Source organism: Mercenaria mercenaria, chromosome 10 (genome assembly GCF_021730395.1).
Source record: "Mercenaria mercenaria strain notata chromosome 10, MADL_Memer_1, whole genome shotgun sequence".
Lineage (NCBI taxonomy): Eukaryota > Metazoa > Mollusca > Bivalvia > Venerida > Veneridae > Mercenaria > Mercenaria mercenaria.
The window spans coordinates 57,223,303-57,243,792 of record NC_069370.1 but is presented as its reverse complement, the minus strand read 5'-3'; the positions used below and the strand labels follow the sequence as shown (position 1 = coordinate 57,243,792).

The 20,490-nt window shown below is 35.2% G+C and overlaps 1 protein-coding gene across 2 annotated transcripts in view; it reads left to right on the top strand.

Moving 5' to 3' along the window:
• The window catches only part of LOC123561469 (uncharacterized), a 66,386-nt gene extending 49,927 nt beyond the window's left edge, over positions 1-16,459 (top strand). For both annotated transcript variants that reach the window (XM_045353858.2, XM_045353859.2), the window contains exons 37-47: positions 598-719; positions 1,567-1,742; positions 2,955-3,036; positions 3,458-3,572; positions 3,950-4,096; positions 6,697-6,825; positions 8,537-8,665; positions 9,796-9,924; positions 10,861-11,043; positions 14,028-14,194; positions 15,911-16,459. In XM_045353858.2, the coding sequence (XP_045209793.2) occupies positions 598-719; positions 1,567-1,742; positions 2,955-3,036; positions 3,458-3,572; positions 3,950-4,096; positions 6,697-6,825; positions 8,537-8,665; positions 9,796-9,924; positions 10,861-11,043; positions 14,028-14,194; positions 15,911-16,120 (1,589 nt within the window). In that variant the 3' untranslated portion in view covers positions 16,121-16,459. The remainder of the gene's footprint in view (positions 1-597; positions 720-1,566; positions 1,743-2,954; positions 3,037-3,457; positions 3,573-3,949; positions 4,097-6,696; positions 6,826-8,536; positions 8,666-9,795; positions 9,925-10,860; positions 11,044-14,027; positions 14,195-15,910) is intronic.
• Positions 16,460-20,490: the final 4,031 nt, after the last annotated feature.

Here is a 20,490-nt window from a genome sequence, read left to right as displayed (position 1 = left end):
TCAACTCCCTGTGTATAAAGGAATTTTTTGGCATGACTTGGCACAGACCAGCACAGTTTTAAGCTATCTGTTCAGTTCCTCTTGTAAAATTTCATGAAATTTGCATGAATTGCTGATATAAATGTGTTTAAACGTACTTGAAATAACTTGGGTTTAGATAATAACATTAACAATCGGGTAATTTCTTTGATTAGTTTTGATTGACCTGGACCTAATGTGTTAATCTATAAAGAAAACAATATGAAGATTGTACCTTCCCTGTCGGACCCTTCAACCCCGTAACGTGTTGTGGTATGATATAGAACACACGTTCTAACACGAAAGTTTATTTGCGTCCTCTCTCAGAGCCTGGAACAGTGTTTCTTTTGAGTATGGCAGTTTTATTCTAATATGTGTATAGTATAAATACATTAAATAACAAGATGGACAAGCCCCCTTGTGACACTGAAACTTTTGGTTTAAACAATATTTATTTTCTAAATATGTATCATACAAACATTTATTAATGTGATAGGACTTTTAACACAAGTACAAGCACACATATATTGTATTAACGTAAATTTTACCTTACATTTTACGACTCGTTTCTGAAACTAGGCACGTATGGTCAAGTTTGTGGCAGGACATGTAATTGCGTTCATGGAAGTTGTGACCAAGCAACCGGAAGTTGTATCTGTGACAGCGGATACAGCGGCCCCAAGTGTGATATACCTTGTAAGGTAAGCTTTAATCAGATAGTTTTTAATCATATTTTTAGAGGGACTTTGAACTGTCAATATGAAATTAAGTGGATATATTACATTTTTTTTGGCCCCTTTAACGGGAAACACACAATCTAAAAGATTACTATAGCTGTATGAAGTACAGTATTAATTTTCAGTTATAAGAATAACTGGTGTCTGACGCTAAACAAATATGTTTTTACAGTCTGCCTTGGGTAAAGTAACCAACAAAAGGACTGAGGTACTGTGAAGTAAGTCAATTTCCTGGGTGTACAATTTTGTGGTCTCGACGAAAATGGCGTGAACACATTTTCTGAATTTCAAATTCTAGAGCTACGTTACTTTGGAATGTTTTATTTTCGTTCATATCAAATTGCATAGATTGACCAAACCACGAAATCCGCGACAATTAATTTCTCCACAAATATTTATGATTTCATAGTATATTAAAAGATGGTGTCTTATATATTTGGCGAAAACTATTTGTTGTGTTTTCGTGTATATCATAGATTTTTCGAGAACTAGTTCTTAAATGAATTTTACAGAGCCTGAAATAACAAAATCAGTTAAGCTAACAACAAATCCATGTATATTTGAGCCGTGCCATGAGAAAACCAACATAGTGGGTGTGCGACCAGCATGGATCCAGACCAGCCTGCGCATCCGCGCAGTCTGGTCAGGCTCCATGCTGTTCGCTTTTAAAGCCTATTGGAATTGGAGAAACTGTTAGCGAACAGCATGGATCCTGACCTGACTGCGCGGATGCGCAGGCTGGTCTGGATCCATGCTGGTCGCCAAGCCATTATGTTGGTTTTCTCATGGCGCGGCTCATTTTATTTTCCAGAATAGCACATTTGGTGCCGGCTGTAAGTTTCATTGCCCAGATTGCGGGTCGTTTTCATTGCCTGGTTGTGATGTTGGCACGGGAGCTTGTAAGTGTAGGGCAGGATACTTTGGTCCAAAATGCTATAGGCCATGCCCTCCGGGAACATACGGACTTAACTGCTCTAACACGTGCAGGTTATTTTTTAAAATTTATTTATTTCTAAAAGTAATTCAAAACCGTTTTGTATGTTTGTAACGCATTCACAAATATGGAAATATAATGATCCGGTGATGAGTACATTGTCAGTTATAACTAAGGTGATCACGGAAGAATTTAAAATGAACTGCACAATAAATACCGGGACTTATGCGACACAATTTTACATAATGTATTGGTTCACATATGCGAGTATTTGCTTGAACCTATTTTTGTGCTGTAATAGATATTTTTTTTTATAAATTACTCAGTATGTTTCGCCTTGCCTTTCTTGGGAAGGGTAAGCGGCTCCATTGAGGCCGCTGACTTCAAATTACTTTTGTTTCACCGCTTATCATTCAAAATCTCGCTTAGCGTATAGAGTTATTTCGTGTTAGGAGGCCTCAAGTTGACTTGTAAAAGGGGAACCTTTGTTCTTTCTCCAGCATAAAAAGCTGGGAAAATCCAATGTAAACTATGAGAGGGTTTGGCGTTAAACACAAGCAAATAAACCTTCCTTTCTCTGTTGTATACTTGTTTACACCCCCACATCTACTAATCCATCTGTCATCAGATAGAGTCCTCATCAAATACAGTACACGAGAATTTGATTTGTTAGAAAGTTCTTGCTTAATTATCGATCAAAGGAAAATTAAGTGTCTAAGTTACAAGTAATGAGATTTAATTTGTTTTGTTTATCTCTACATTTATTTGTCCGCAATGTCAGACTAGAAAATTAACCGTAAAGCCATTGTCGTGCATATGGGCCTTGCTAGCACTATTTTCAAAATAATGCTTTTCTTTAGAAAAGCGGTCTTTATGTAATACACTAGAATCCCGCTGCAAGGATCATCAGTGTATCTTAATAGCGCTGTTTTTTGACAAATGTTTACGCAATGGTTCAGAGGACTTTGATACTTTAAGTATTAGCATTAAAACATCATTTGACCTTTAACCTGCTGGCGGCAAGTAATTCCGCCTTTGCGACCAATGCAGACCAAGATCATCCTACACATCCGTGAAGGTCAATCATGGTCTGCATTGTTAGCTATTCAGTCAGTAAATTTTCAGTGAACATCCCTTCGACAAGTTTATTATAGAAATTTAAAATAAATATTTGCTTTTCTGTCAGAATTTAAACTGTATCTGTTGTACATCTTGTGTACTGTAATAGAATGAATTTTGTTTATATCATGAAAACTATGTTTCAGCTGTCAGAATGGTCATTGTGATCACGTGACTGGAACATGTTTGTGTAATGCCGGGTATCAAGGAAATCGGTGTCAAAATACCGTAAGATTGTTTCACACACTTTCACAGAGTGATGTGATTTATGTTGTAATGTTTTATACATATTACTTCGTATATAATCATGATAAATATAATAAAATGATGATTGACTTGTTTTAAGTACCAACCCATGTTTTGAAAAAAATCTTCTTTATTTAGTCAAAAGGACATAATTGTGTTATGTGAATTTTTAGTACCTTTTTGCACGTCTATTTCAAAATTTAATCTTTTTTTAAACCCAGACTTCGCTTTCACTTTCTCATTCCAAAACCTCAGATTGCTACATGATCAATTTACTGAGACATTTTGTAGCGAAGTAAAGAACATGCAGCGAGAATTTAATTATTTTTGTATAGATTATTAAAATTATGCAATATTACTACGTCAATATATGTTGATATTCATTTACTTTCTGTTATTTTAGTGTCCTGCTGGTCGTTATGGTTTGAATTGTTCAAAGACTTGCGACTGTGGCCCGCATGGCAGTAGTTGTTCTCCAGTTGAGGGCCTTTGTGTGTGTAAACCTGGATTTACTGGAGGTAGCAAAGATTCTACTGAAGGACCTGTTTCTTATAAATCATAAACATAAAAATTATGAAATATTTCTATATCTGACACTTTATTGGTTTGCGTTATTTTTGCATTCAACATACTAGTGAAATAAATGGGCATGATATTACTTGGATGAAAGGTAACGTAAACAAAAATGTGCATATGCACTATACTTCATAATATTTTGATAGGTCCAGCTTTGGGCAGTTTACAAAACAAAACTACATAGTTTTATATTGACTCCATTCAAGTACTTTCCAGAAATTAATCAATACACGGAAATTCTGAATTGTTAATTTGTCACCATTTAACGCGAGGTTATACTATCTTAAGTCATTTAACCTCTCACATGAATATGTTACAGTGAAATGCCGACATAGTTGTCCAGTTGGTTTCTTTGGACAAAACTGCACACAGAGTTGCACATGTGATCTCATGGCCGGTATATGTAGTCCTGTCGATGGCACGTGTTTGTGTAACTCGGGATACTATGGGAAGTACTGCGACGCAGGTAAAACTTGTCTAGAACATATAATTTTATTACCTGCGGCCTGGAATGCAACAAGTAGTATAGCACATGGGGACTGGGTGATTTCACGTGACTTTTTACCGATATGCGATTGGCTTATCGCATTTATGGAACGCCGTTTTTGCAATATAGCTAGCACTCTACATGATATATAGAGAAATGATTGTAACCTGAATTCCTCATTCATTATTTCATATAATTTATTCAAACTTTCAGCAATGATCAATATTGATACCTTGTTGTGCAAGGGTTTTTATGTTAATTGCTCTTCAATTTCCTAGATTAGGCCTAAAAAAATCTTTGTTTCCGGTAACATGCTAAAACAGATTAGGGTAGGTAGGTCAGAATTTTTTTTTTTTTGGAATTTCTTTTTATTAAGGCAGACTTTTCGGAAATTATTTTTGTGTCAAAAAATGACTACAAATAAGGGGGTTATGCCTTTAGAGCATCAGTAAGTTGATTTCTAACATCACTCACCATGTTTAAAGCATAATAAGTGCAGTTTTGCAACTTTTTGTTAAAAAGTTGAAAAAAAAAATTCTCCAATGCCATAAAAACATTTAGGGTCGGGCCAAAAATTTAGGGTAGGTTGGAATACCGGAAACGAACAATTTGTTTTACGTCTTATGGTCCCGTGTTGTCAAGCAAGTCCAGGTGAAGGCATGAATCACATTTGTGAAAGCTCTAGTAAAGTATTTCAATAGTCAAGGAATGCGACCAGTTGAGCTAAAAGTTATGTTATACATGAAAGGGAAATATAGTTATTTTTGCTCAAAAAAATAACTTTCAGAATTAAGAAATACATAGTTCATATATCTACTTGTAAATCATGTAGAATGGAGTAACATTTCTTACATTAAAGCGTAATGACATAATAAAAAACAAAATAAGTACGCTATTCACCCATAAGTTACTATCAAGAAATTCTGGTCTGTATAACTTCTGGCCGCAGGAAACCTTTCGACTTGTACTAATTGTTGTGAGGAATATTCGAGATGATACGTTTTCGAGAAATTTCAGCAGCACGGTATTTTCAAAAGATTTATGTTCATGAAAATTGCCAACAGTAATAAAAACTATGCGAATTTAAGGCATTCGCGAATATTTGCCAACATTCTTCGTATTATTTGGAAATAGTTTAGAATAGTTTAAAGTCCGCGAATATGAAAACAATTCGTGAATATTTGCCGACAGTACGTGAGAGAATGTTCGCCAGCAGCACGCGAATTCAAAACAAAATGAATATTTATAAGTGATATCTTAAAAACGTAAAAGTAATTTTATAGCGAGATTTCTTGGCAACTCAACTATGTCTACTAACTATGAAATTGCGAATTAAAAGTAACGCGGCAATAACGAATCTTACTAGTATTCTGAAAATAGAATGTCACATAAAAATCTTTCCTTTTTTATTGTTGATATTAACTTATATCTAAATACGATATACGATAACGATTATTTGTTTCTATGCCTTTTTCGTTGACTCGCTTGTTTAAGTAATATTATGTTATACCTCATGTTGTCATGTATTGTGACCTGTGAGAAATAAATAAATTGAAATTGTAAATGCAAAGTAGGATTGTTTTCATAAACTGTGGACAAGAGTAAATAATTCGCTGTACTAAACTGTGAACGAGAGTAAATAATTCTCAGTACTAAACTGTGAACGACGAGCGTAGATAATTCGCAGTACTAAACTGTAAACGAGAGTAAATAAAACTGTGAACGTGAGTAAATAATTCTCAGTACTAAACTGTGAACGCGAGTAAATAATTCGCAGTACTAAACTGTGAACGACGAGCGTAGATAATTCGCAGTACTAAACTGTAAACGAGAGTAAATAAAACTGTGAACGTGAGTAAATAATTCTCAGTACTAAACTGCGAACGCGAGTAAATAATTCGCAGTACTAAACTGTGAACGAGAGTGAATAACTCTCAGTACTAAACTGTGAACGAGAGTAAATAACTCTTAGTACTAAACTGTGAGCGAGAGTAAATAATTCTCAGTACTAAACTGTGAGCGAGAGTAAATAATTCGCAGTACTAAACTGTGAACGAGACGGAATGATTGACAGTGTAGTTGCTGAACTATTACTGTAATTGCCCTATTGCCCTATCATAGATATTTTCTAAAGCTTCGCTGCGCGGTAAGCTCTTTGGAAGAACATTGGTCGGCGACTGGTCTCTGTAGCTCTGGAAATTTTGTTTAAAGTCTTGAGTGTTACTGTTCATGTGGAAAAGTTGAAAAAAAAATAACTTTTTATGGCAATTTAAAAATCCAGATTGTAGGAAGTGTAAGCAAATAAAGAATGTACAATTAGATGTATTGCCTTAGATTTGTTAGTAAGGTGCCATATTCCGCATGACTCGGGCAAAGTCACATAAAATGATATCTGAAGATGATAGAGAGAAATCGCTACACGAGAAATGATAATACGGTTATATAGAACACGGCTGTTAATTGTTTCTCATTGGCGTTATGCCATTTTCAACCTGATATTGCGTAAGGTATTGTCATTCTTTCTATTTAAAGGATATAGCTATTTTATAATCATGTTATTGCGTTGTCTTTCAATTCAGTTTGCGGGCCAGGCTTTTGGGGCAAAGGGTGTGCGCAACAGTGTGAGTGTAATGGCCGTGGTACATGTAATCCTTTCAACGGACAGTGTGATTGTGTTGCCGGCTATAAAGGGACTAGATGCGAAACACGTACGTAGTTTACACTTGTCACTGTTCTGAATAAACAATGTTACAGTGCCTATAGCAAATTGTTACATTATGTCATTTGTGCTATGCCACGTAGTCAATATCAAACAAAGTCATTAGTGTTAAATAAAAGTCTGCATTGCCATAGTTTGCCATCAGTGAATCAGTGTCGTAATACGTCATCACTGATCACGTCTTTAGTGTAGTATTACGTCACCACGGATACATCACGTCTTTAGTGTAGTATTACGTCACCACGGATACATCACGTCTTTAGTGTAGTATTACGTCATCACTGATATATTACGTCTTTAGTGTTGTATTACGTCACCACGGATACATTATTATTATTATTATTATTATACCTGATTTATATAGCGCCCTTTTCATGATCAATTTCACGTTCAAAGGCGCTTTACATAGTTCAAATGCAGCCACACAGGGCGCATAATTCATCCTCTACTAGTACAGACACAGAGCGATCTGACCAGAGGGACAGAGTGAGACAAAGCCCCCACGACAGAGAGATCAGAAATCAGATACAGGCTTGTCCGGCTAACTTAGCCTAGCTCGTTTCGAATAGACAGCCTGGTTCTTTAACGTGCCCAGTGTATAGCACTGATACACGCAAGGATCACATCACGTCTTTAGTGTCGTATTACGTCATCACTGATACCTCACGTCTTTAATGTGTCGTATAACGTCATCACTGATACATCACGACTTTAGTGTCATATTACGTCATCACTGATACATCACGACTTTAGTGTCATATTACGTCATCACTGATACATCACGTCTTTAATGTGTCGTATAACGTCATCACTGATACATCACGTCTTGAGTATCGTATTACGTCATCACTGATACATCACGACTTAAGTGTCGTATTACGTCATCACTGATACATCACGTCTTTAGTGTCATATTACGTCATCACTGATACATCACGTCTTTGATGTCATATTATGTCATCATTGATACGTCTCGTCTTTAATGTCATATTATGTCATCATTGATACGTCTCGTCTTTAGTGTCATATTACGTCAGTATCATGTTATGTCAACACTGTTACATCACGTCTTTAGTGTAGTTGTGCGCCATCACGGATACATCACGTCTTTAGTGTCGTATTATGTCATTACTGATATGTCACGACTTTAGTGTCATATTACGTAATTACTGATGCATCACGTTTTAAGTGTCATATTACATCATCACTGATACGTCACGTCTTTAGTGTCGTATTATGTCATCACTGATATATCGCGACTTTAGTGTCGATATATGTCACCACTGATACATTACGTTTAAAGTGTTGTATTGCGTCATCACTGATATATCACGTCTTTAGTGTCGTAAAACGTCATCATGGATATATAGTGTCGTATTTCTTTAACTCCGATATCTCAGATCTTTAGTGACATATTACGTCAGTATCATATTACGTTCATTACTAATACATCACGTCTTTAGTGTCATATTACGTCATCACTGATACATCACGACTTTAGTGTCATATTACGTCACCACTGATGCATCACGTCTTAAGTGCCATATTACGTCACAGTCATATTACGTCATCATTGATAAATCACGTCTATAGAATCAATTTACGTTAACACTGTCACAACATGTCATCATTGTCATAGTGCGTCAACGAGGGCCATTGTGATTGACATTAAAGAGAATGCCATTTTTTTATTTTTGCAGAATGTGATCAGGATATCTACTGGGGAAAAAACTGTGCCAACCCTTGCTCTTGTAACGGTGCGCATTGTGATCATAGGGACGGGACGTGCCGGTGTCCGCCGGGAAAAATAGGTCACCAGTGCGAAAAAGGCAGGAAGCATAATTTTCCAAAAATAAATTGTTTTCTAATGTATAAAATTATATTTAAGACGATTTCCATTTTGTATGTTTTGAGCAGTTCATCAGTTTTAAATCGTAAGATTTATCTTTATAGGGAATTTTGAAAAGTGGTATTGATAATTTTTAAGGTTAAAAGAAAAACTATGTATACGGTTTTTAAACAGAAGTTATTCTCTTTAAAATTAAATTGACGACCTGTCCCTATTATGTATTACAAGAGATAGTTATGCTCTGGATCTACGGATCTTTTTTAACCTATGAAATAATTTTGGTCAAAAATTAATTTTTATATTAAAAATGGGCATTTTCATTAAGTTTCTTCGGTATCTGTTAGCAGTTATGGTACATTTTTAGAACATGCAAGAATCGATCTTTTTTTATTCGATATATGTTGTGTAACATTATGACAAATGGTTCTGAAATTAGATATTTATATATTTCAAACGTAACACCACAGAACCTCAATATGATTCGCAATATTTGGTGTTACGTCAATGACGTATATTTTTATCGTTTAGGAATGATTTGATTGAGGTTTACGCACGAATTAAATTCCAGGCAAATTCATCAAAAGTAAACTAGAAATCCTCCTTCAGGTTGCAAAATTATAGATACCTCAGAAATCTCAGATTTCTTTTGATTAACTGAAATTCATAACATATTAATAACGGTGTTAAACTATTCCGTTAACATATAAGTTGAGTTGTTTAGGTGGCTGGTTTCCAATATTTTACTCTGAATTCCTTGGGTCTGAAACCCTTGTTTAGATGTAGAATTATTTCATTTGAAAAGTCATCCAGTTTGTGTAAGGGAGGTTGGCGGTTCTATCACTGAAATGCCAGGCTGAGCACCTGGTATCTTCTTTCATTATGAACAATAACAATTGTAAAATTTAATAGTATACTGAAAGTCTGTTTCGATTTATTGATGCATGTGTAATCAAATAATTTCTTGTAAAGAGGCCATTCATGGTTGTTCTTGCAAAGGTATTTGTCTAGTATTTAATTTTTGACAAATAGAGGCAAAACCATTCAATTCAATTAGTGAAACATGTGTTCATACTCTTTCGCACTAAAGAAACATCTTTGTCTTTATTTAAGGATGTAACCTTGGCTATTTCGGTTTCCAGTGCGCTCAGATATGTGGTTGTAAACATGATTCCAAATGTGACCCTGTAACAGGAGCCTGCCGATGCCAGCCAGGCTGGTCAGGGCAGTTCTGTGATAAAGGTATGCCATGATACATTTGACATCTTACAAGTGCACTGTCAATAGTCAAAACTATTCCGAAACTTCATCCAAAGGACGAAGGACAAATTTTTTGACTATTGACCGACAAGCCATTCAGTCAGTGGACATCATAAACAGATTCAGATGTATTTTTTCCCTCAAGTCTTGACTTCAGCTCCAAAAATCTAATGTGAAACTATAGACTGACCAACGACGTAAACTATGGGCCTGCGATTTATGTATTTAGTCATGTCATGTGTACTTTAGTTTTTACAACAGTCACCCTTTGTGTATATGGTTAGATGGAGAAACATGGTTCTATTTGTCTGTCGGCTAAATGAGAAAGGTAGCCAATCGTTGTATGTTCTGCGATAAACAACGGTTGACGCAAGGACCGTTAAAAGAACACAATAAAGACAAATTTCCACCGAACTTCTGGTTCACTACTATTCGACTGAAGTTAAGCATCATTTGAGCGAAATATTAGACTGAAAATAACAGTAACTTCTTGTAGTTGTTTGTCTGTTTTCTTAACGCTCATCTTTCAGACGTTTCAATAAATATGGAATTTTACAATACGAAACTTAACCATGACTCGATAATTTTATTATACCTGAAAATTGTCTTTTAGAATCTTAAGATGCCATAACTGAACACGATTTCTCCATTTGAAAGCAATGTTTTTATTATACATATATTGAGGTTCAATAAACTTCATTAAACGAGTGGCAGATTCTTTTGCAATATTTGAATAAGAATGATATGACAGTTAAACAATTTAAGGATAACCATATACTTCAAAGTGTTTCTTGTCATATATTTGATATTTTTTATCGAATCGACAAAGTTTTGCTAAGAGGAAAATGAAATTTACATCTGTCTTGTTTTACGAAAATCATAGGTTAGTTGTTACTAACACATTTGCCATTTATTCAGCATGTCCCGATGGTTACTATGGGGTAGACTGTGCGGATATATGCCCTGATTGCTGGAATGGTGGGTCATGTGACACATTTGCTGGCACCTGTGTATGTATGACGGGATACACAGGACAGTATTGCAATACATCTTTTCTTACCGGAAACCAGCAACCAGAATCTCAGTCTCAAACACTAAAAGGTAAATGTGTATATTTGTCTGTTTTTAACTGATTGTAATTTTGAAATATCATTACTTTCCAATTGCTCTAGCATGTCTGCATATAACTATCTTTACTGGCTCATTTCATCTCAGAAAGCATAGTGATAATTTTATTATTTACTATTATTGTTATGCAGTGGTACTATTGGTAGTTTGTCGTAGCGACAACGGCAATGGTAGAAGCAGCTCGAGTGCTAGAGGGCGGTATGTAGTGGTAGTGATGGTAGTAATACTAATACATTTTATAGTACGAAAGAGGGGGGTGTGGGGAGGGGTTCGGGTTTTAGGGAGGTTAAAAGATCGGTATTGACGTTTTATACATTTCATGATTTCATGGCCTATAATGAATACAAACTGAAAAAAAATAGCTTTCCTGTAATCTTAATCTAGTAAATTTTAACGTTTAAGCATTTAGAGCAGAAATACTGCAATCATCGTCACGTCGATATATTTTGCAGTGTGCCTTGATATAAAACGATATATTTTTCCGAACTTTGAAGATACATCGTAGGAAATGCGTCAGTTCAAAACCAAACACATGTATCATACATGCAAGAAGTGAATAGTTGTCACTTGCAGTCTTCAAATTGTTTTCAGTTTTCAAGTGTATTAGGTCAAATAGCATATATCGGAACTTTTGGACGTCTCTTATAGTTTCGGAAGTTGTAGAAACCGTAGTAGCAGTAGATGATCGTAGTGATGTTGCTCAAGAAATGAAATATTTGTTTTTAGAGTTCATGCGAAATGAACGTCAGCGATCAATCCTCTTCTGTCGTTCATTTCGTATGAATTTCGAAAAACGATTGATTCATTTCTGTAATTGTAATAGAGGTGAGTAATTCATGCGGTTGCAGTAGCATTTGTAATGGAAAAGACCGGTGTAGGAACAGTAGTAATTGTAATGGAGACACCGTAAAAGGGACAGTAGAAATGTAAGACATTAGTCGGGACAGAAGTAAGTGCAATCTGACTGAAGTACATCTTCTATTACGCTACGCATAGAATCTGAGAACGACTTATTCATAGCCTCGTTCTGACGACCCTTTCGCTAGCCAATCAGAGCTTAACTTACAACATTTTGCAAATCTACCTGTAGCCTTGACTTTTGATATTTACAATTCTTATGTCGTAATGTGTCAGATAGCCGGTTAGCTCAGTCGGTAGGCCATTTACTTTGTACGCGAGGGTTCCCGGGTTCGAGCCCTGGAATGACTGCACATTTTTCTTACACTTTGACATTCGAACAAGTCGTCTGATTGGTTAAAACAAAAAATAGCAATACTGGAAATCCAAAATATACAGAAGACGTATGTGAATGGGTCGTTCTCAGATCTTTGTTTAGAAGATCAAGTACTTAAGTCAGATTGGAAGGAAGTGTTACAGGGAAAACCGTAGTAAAGTCTGTAGTAATTGTAATAGGGAAGACCGTAGTAGGAACAGGTAATTGAAACGGTGAAGACCGAAGTAAGGGGCAGTAGTAGGGCTTAAGTTATTGTAATGGAGATGAGAATAACATGTAGTTGCACTAATAATTGTAGTGGTGAAGACTGTAGCAGGGTCATTAGTCAGTTTAATGGGGGAAGAGTAGTACATGTAGTAGGGCTTTAGTAATTGTAATGGAGATGAGAATAACATGTAGTTGCACTTATAATTAGTTAGTGTAATGGGGAAGAGTAGTACATGTAGTTGCACTTATAGTTGTAGTGGTGTAGACTGTAGTAGTTGCACTAGTTATTGTAACGGAAAAGACCGTAGTAATGACAGCAGTAATTGTAACGGAGAAGACCGTGGTAATGACAGCAGTAATTGTAACGGAGAAGACCGTGGTAATGACAGCAGTAATTGTAACGGAGAAGACCGTGGTAGGGCATTAGTAAGTGTAACAGGGAAGACCGTAGTAGGGCAGTAGTAATTGTAACGGAAAAGACCGTGGTATGAGCAGTAGTAAGTGAAAGACGTGGTAAAGGGGAGTAAGTAAGGAGCGTATAGGCAGTAGAATTGTAACGGAGAAGACCGTGGTAGGGGCATTAGTAAGTGTAATAGGGAAGACCGTAGTAATGGCAGCAGTAATTGTAACGGAGAAGACCGTGGTAGGGGCATTAGTAAGTGTAATAGGGAAGACCGTAGTAGGGCAGTAGTAATTGTGATGTTGAAGACCGTAGATGTGTTAGTAGTAACTGTAACGGAGAATAACGTAGTACGGGCAGTAGTTATTGTAATGAGGAAGACCGTAGTAGGGGTAGTAGTAATTGTAATATGGAATAACGTAGTACAGGCAGTAGTAATTGTATTGAGGAAGACCATAGTAGGGGTAGTAGTAATTGTAATGGGGAATAACGTAGTAGGGGTAGTAGTAATTGTGATGTTGAGTTTCGTAATAGGGGCACTAGCAACTGTAATGTGGAGGACCATAGTAGGGCTGTAGTAACTGATTGCAATGAAGATTGGTAGTATATGAAATTGCTGTAGTAATTGTAATGGAGAAGAACTTAGTAGCGACTGTAGTAATTGTGATGGGGAAAACCATAACATGGGCATCAGTACTTGTTATGTTGAAGACCGTGATAGGGCAGTAGTAATTGTAATGGAGATGTGAGCTTACAGTAGTAATTGTAATTTAGAAGACCATAGAAAGGCTATACTAATTATAGATGGGAATACGGTGGTAGGGACAGTTAAGTAATTGTAATGGTATTGACTAGTTATTGCAGTTGCAGTAGTAACTGTAAGAGGGAGAAGACTGTAGTAGGGAAGTTATTTATTGCAATGGAGCAGACCGCAGTAGTGGGTTGCCTTAGTAGTTGTAAATGAGATGGCCTTGGTAGTGGCAGCAGTATATGTAGCTGCAGTTCACTGAAGTAAATACATATGGCCTTATCTGTAAAATAAATGTTACATTTATTATCATTATTACTTCTACAATTAAAGATCAATAATTTGATGAGACATTGCTTATTTTACAGTTTCGTCATCTGGAGTGCAGTTTACTGTCTCACAATTTGTCGGATTTATGGCCGGGTTTGTTTTCCTGCTGATTTTTGTGTCCGTAATGGCTGTACTCGTTTCCCGCAGATGTTCTGCAGGCCGATTTGGAGGGACACAGGGCGTTGTCAAATTTAAAGGCGAGGAAGTATGTATGCATAAACTTCTAGCTACTATTGTATTACCTTAATTACGTTTAACATTAAACTTTGCATTTAAAAGTTCACATTAAATTTTCTATTTATGATTGTATTAATTTTCAAGAGACTAGCACATTATTATTATTATTATTATTATTATTATTATACCAGCTTTATATAGCGCCCTTTTCATGATAAACACAAGACAAGACAAGACAAGACAAATATTTATTAAGACTTGCACATCGACATCGTCTAAACACATGAAAGCTTTGCATGTATTTGGTCACAGAATAATGAATATATAATTATAACAGTTAGTTATCATATTAACACAGTCGTGTGCCTAGAATTTTAATGAAATGTTAAGGTTTCGATGGAGGCCTTGAGAAACAAAAATCAAACAACACCAAATCATAGAAAGAAAGAGTTGTTTGACATGAAAATTGAACAGCATGTAAAAAATGTATATTATTTTACGAAACAAGTGTCAGTATACCGATATAAACATTGAATTCCGGAAAAGGGCTGCCTAAAGGGGCTCCACTTCCGGACAGTTAAACGCCTTTAAAAACTCACCATTTTCAAAGAACAGTTACACATGTTCGTTTTGATGCATTTGCAATAGCGTGCGAGTGGTGAAATTTTAAGTACAAATGACATTCATTTTCAAAGGGAAACAACTTTTTCCGATTATTTTAAGTAATCTTTGAGAAAAAGTCGTCTCCCTTTGAAAATGAATGCCATTTGTAAAGAAAAAAAGATAAACAATTGCTGAAAACTATGTTCCACCTTGTTACGTGAAATTTCACCACTCGCACGCTATTGCAAATGCATCAAAACAAACATGTGTAACAGTTCTTTGAAAATGGTGAGTTTTTCAAGGCGTTTAACTGTCCGGAAGTGGAGCCCCTTAAGGCAGCCCTTTTCCGGAAGTCAATGTTTATATCAGTATACTGACACTTGTTTCGTAAAGTAATATACATGTTTTACATGCTGTTCAATTTTCATGTCAAATAACTGTTTCTTTCTATGATTTGGTGTTGTTTGATTTTTGTTTCTCAAGGCCTCCATCGAAACCTTAAGATAAACAATTATTATACTGTAACACATCAATAATTTCTATGGAGGATAACTACTTATAGTTATGTTACAATATTAAGACAATTATTTCTTAAAATCAATGATTCTTTAACAAAGTTTGCTAATGTAATAAGATCTATCAGTTGTATTTAACAGAAGGTCGGTTGTAAAAGCATTGCTTTAAACATCATCCTGTACTGTAGTACAGACACAGAGCGATCTGACCATAGGGACAGAGTGAGATAAAGCCCCCAGAACAGATAGAGAGAAATCCTTTTTTAGATACAGGCCTGTCCGGCTAACTTAGCCTAGCTATTTTGCGATAGACAGTCTGGTTCTTTAACCTGCCCGGATACACACGAAGCCGTCTTTCCTGGAAATAACCAATACAGGCCTCTTAGTTAGGTGGGAGACACTCAAAAGGATCTCAGAAATTTCCAGTGCCTGGACCGGGATTCGAACCCCGGACTTCTGGATTGACAGTCAGGCATGTTACCACTAGACCACCGGCCCACATGGGAAAATAGGATTGCTTTCCACATCTCTGGCAAATCACGGTGATAATGCAAGACTGAATGTTGTTATTAGATGAAATTATGTTCAGATGACTATCTTAGTATCATAAATTTTTATTTTTTCAGCTGGATATAAATATTTCACCTGGTACCAGTAACGGGTCTGGTGGAGTTTCAAATACAGGATTTGTGAATCCTGTTCATGAAGCCGGCTTCAACGAGGTTGAATTGGATAGTAAAAGTGTGACATCAGACGCCACGAGCGGCGTCGCTTCGGCAATGGTTGATTCCGATGGTGATGACGATGACAACTTTTTCAAAGACAGCAATGCGTAGTAACTGTCTTTAAATAGTTTTGTTTGGAAAAAAAGTACTGGTCATATACTCAGTGAGAATGGATTTGTTATAATATTACAAATGATGTCACGTTATCTTTACATTATTGTCTTTACTTTAGACTATGGCATAGAACTTTGTACATACCGCAGTGCAATTACAATGCAAAAGTGTAATTATTTAGTCACTCGCTTTTATAATTAAAACAAAACGTGTAGTATTCGTTTATTGCACGATGTCCAGTTATATCTTATGTTATAATACTATGTTATACATGAAACTCCTATGTAAAACAAAATGTACTATTGCTCAATAAATTGCCAAATTAGGCGTAACTTATGCATTGTCATACTGATGTTTTAATAATGTAAGGATAACGCATGTTTTTTTTTCGTGTTAGGAATCAAATCATTTAATGCTTGGTTTGCTCTAAAATGTTATTAAATATCGAACACGAAATGTATAGATCTCCGTAATGATCAGAGTAGTCAGTTGGCAATTCACAAGCGAATAAGCAACTGTCTACTGGTAGGCAGTTGGTTGACAGAAAATCATTTTTTCATTTTTTTTCAGACGCACATTCAATTCAATCCTTGATTAGTTCTTAAATAATAAAACTTAACACTTTAGATAATGTTCAGCAGTCTTTGCAACGAACAGAAGAGCAAGATGCCAATTCGCAACATGTTTCAGAAATTCTATTTTTCAGATATTAAAGGATAAAATAATTCAATTTATCGCTTAATTTGCTCATAGATGTCATTATGCGACACTTTTTAATATAGACACCAATCTTTGAAACAGTCAGTGGAGCCAGTTGCCAGTTCGCGTGCAAATAACCAGCTTTCTACTGGCAGGCAGTTGGTTAATCGACATTTTTCGGATAATCAACTTTTCAGTCGAAATGACAAAATCATTCAACTTAACGCTTGAAGCGTTATGTTATTTTTTTTTAAATCATCGACTACAACCAACTGCATACCAGTAGGCAGTCGGTTATTCGCAGGCGAATCGGCAACTGGCTCTCCTGAATGCTTCGAAGACTGATCTATGTATTGAAAGTGTTGAAGTTGATATCTAAGAACAAACTAAGCATTAAACTGAATGACTTTATCCTTTTCTGTCTGAAAAAAGATTTTCTTAAACATGTTGCGAATTGGCAACAGGATGGTTGAATGCATTTAAAGAGTTTAATGTTAATATTCATGAACAAATCAAGGTATAAATTGAATGATCATTTTCGATTGAAAAATTAATTTTCTTAAAAGTTTCGTATAACCAACTGCCTACCAAAAAAAAAAGTAAACATTTGTATATGAATTACAAGTAATCGGATTCCATTTTATAAATTGCAACACGTATTATGTAGATTAATAATGAACAAATCTTAAAGAAATAAACATACATGGTACATTAGTAAATGGACATGGGCTGCACTATTTAAAATGTAGTAGGTATCATTACTTTAGCCCATATGTTTCAATGTAAGTGGTATCAATTATAGCTATTTCAGTCTTAAAGTCTGTATGCAAATATTTTGGTATTCGTGTATTATATGGTTACTTTTGTGATACTTGAAACGTTACCATTGTGACATGCCATGTTTATACCAAACAAAGTATACTTTTACAAAACTTATATGAAACAAAATGCTGAAGTCAGTTACAAACTAGCAAACCGCCATTTCTTCAAAATTGTCCATATTTCCTAAATTAATTGTATTTTTACAAGCGTCATCGATTTTTATTTTTGGTGCCTTAAAGGTTTTTTTAATGTAATGAGACCATTCTGGGTCCGTTTCACGAAGCCTACTATATGACAAAGTTCAAAGTTTGAACTTACTGGTGTAAACTGTGCAAAAAGCTGTTTCTCGAAACCTATTTTAACTAGGTTCAATTTTAAACAAGTTCTTACTTTAGGGTGAAGTCCGACAATGACTTAGGATAAAACTAACTGTGACGCCCCTATGTTTGAACTTGCTATAGAGAAGTTGCGATTTCATAATATTTTGTACCCTTATTATTACGAAAGTCCGTTTGTATGATTTATAACCTGATTTGACAATTGAGCCGCACCATGAGAAAACCAACATAGTGCATTTGCGACCAGCATGGATCCAGACCAGTGCTGTTCGCTTTCAAACCCTATTGCAATTAGAGAAACCGTTTAGCGGACAGTATGGATCCTGACCAGACTGCGCGGATGCGCAGGCTAGTCTGGATCCATGCCGGTCGCAAGTTCACTATGTTGGTTTTCTCATAAAATCATAAAAAGTAATACCAGGAACGTAGGCGAAATACTTGAACGTAGGTCGTTTTGGCTGTTCTATTTACATACCGGAACAGTTATTTTGAATTTCTGATACTCCAGAAAGCAAACCATTTATTTTTTTAGCAAGCTACCGTAAAAATGTAAATATAAGTTAGAACTGAATGCAAGTCATCTAAGAATCACTGGCGCAATCCATGGATTTGCAAGAGCTCGCAGTGTTGTTTATAATCTTATAAAAATCATAATACGTACAGTTTATGATACAAAAATAGCATTGAACTCTTAAACATTAAACCATTACGAAGGACATGCCAAAGTTAGGTTTGTGAGACAGATTGGGTTATAACTTATGACACTCCTAAGTTATCGTAGGAGTGAACTTAAAGGCCTAGATTTTGGCAGTGGGCCAAGGGATTTCTGTCTTCACCAGCACAGTTGGGGGCTAATGACCACCACAGTATGGTTCCAATAAACAAGGGTCATTGTTTATTGGAGAGTCAGTCTACCTTACAAGTGTATCAATTAGTGAGAAAGGGAAACAATATAATTTATTTCAAATTAATGAATAATTGATAACATTTAAAGTTATACCAGTTTCTTTTTGGCATTTATATGTAAAGAAAAATATTGTTGATCAAACACAATAATAAAATTTAAAAAAAATCATAATAATGAAATAATGAGAGACTTACTTAAAGAAATATGCAAGTTTTTATTTTTTTCAAATTCTGTCTGGAAAATTGTGATATTTCAGAAAAATGTGACTTTCACTCATTTAAAGCTGGCAGAATACTGTAAATAACATTTGTCTAAAATTGAAAACAGTATGTGCATTTCAAAGTTACAAAGCAAAGCATGAAAAAAGTCCCTTTTGGCAACATACTGAAAATGAAAGTCGAGTATAGATGGAACACAATAATTTTATATTATATTTTTTGTCAGCACAAAGAACTCATGAAGTTTTCACTTCACTTGTGTTTTATCATCATTATTATTTTCAATATTATTTCTGTATCTTTTATGATCCTAAATGTAATATAATAATGATAATAATAATGATAATAATAATCATGATTATATTTATAATATATATTATTATTATTATAACATTAAAGTAATAGTTATTATCATCTTTATAATATCAAAATAATAATAATTATTATTATCATTCCACATTCACTGAAGAAAATTTTTTTTTTCAACTCCACTGCACACATCTTCATAGTCTAGTTGGGGTCCCTGCTGTGCTAATTGCCCTCTAATCAGTTACTGTTACATAATCGCTGATAAGCAGCAGATAAGATGGGAGTTGTATATTGGATTGGGGGGGGGGGGGGGGGGGGGGAACACTTATATAGTAGTGAATCTAGGCCTTTAAGACATAACTTATGAATTTCGTTTTCTTAAATATTTTGAACACATATTTTATAAAAATGAGTACTTGCTTAGCCCAACCAGTTCCTCGCATAATTGGCGTTTGTTTCTAAAATCTTAGTACACACATGCATGCAATTTATCCGTTTCATGCAATCATATGCACCCCTTGTTTCTGAGCTATATAGTTAAGCAGGTATTGTCATACTATCTAAAGGCTTTATTCTAGATTGAATATCAAATAGTTCACTTTTCAAACAGAAACAAATGGTTATGAAATGCTGTCAATGCTTGATCAAATAATGCCTTCATTTCTACTTTTAAGTTATTTCTATTTTTAAGTTATCAGTATGTTATATGAAAATTATATATTTACAGTCATTTACCTTATTGTGGATATTTGTTTTACGCTTTGTAATTAGGCACGCCTTATCTAGCCCTATTTATATGAATACGTTGAGATACAATCAACTTGCGCCTATCGGCTATTTATGACCAGATGATTTTACACGAGTTATTGGTTGCTATGCTAACCCGCGGATGTTTTGATTTTAACGCGCATGCGCTCTTTACGTGTGGCAAAAGAACTCTCAACGATAAGAAAACCTACATAAAATTATCATTTTATTACGAATTGTTTTGCCATTATTAAGATAATTTCAGTAAAGTAATTTATTATACAGTATACTTTGATTAAAGACATGCATGGTAATTAATCATATCTT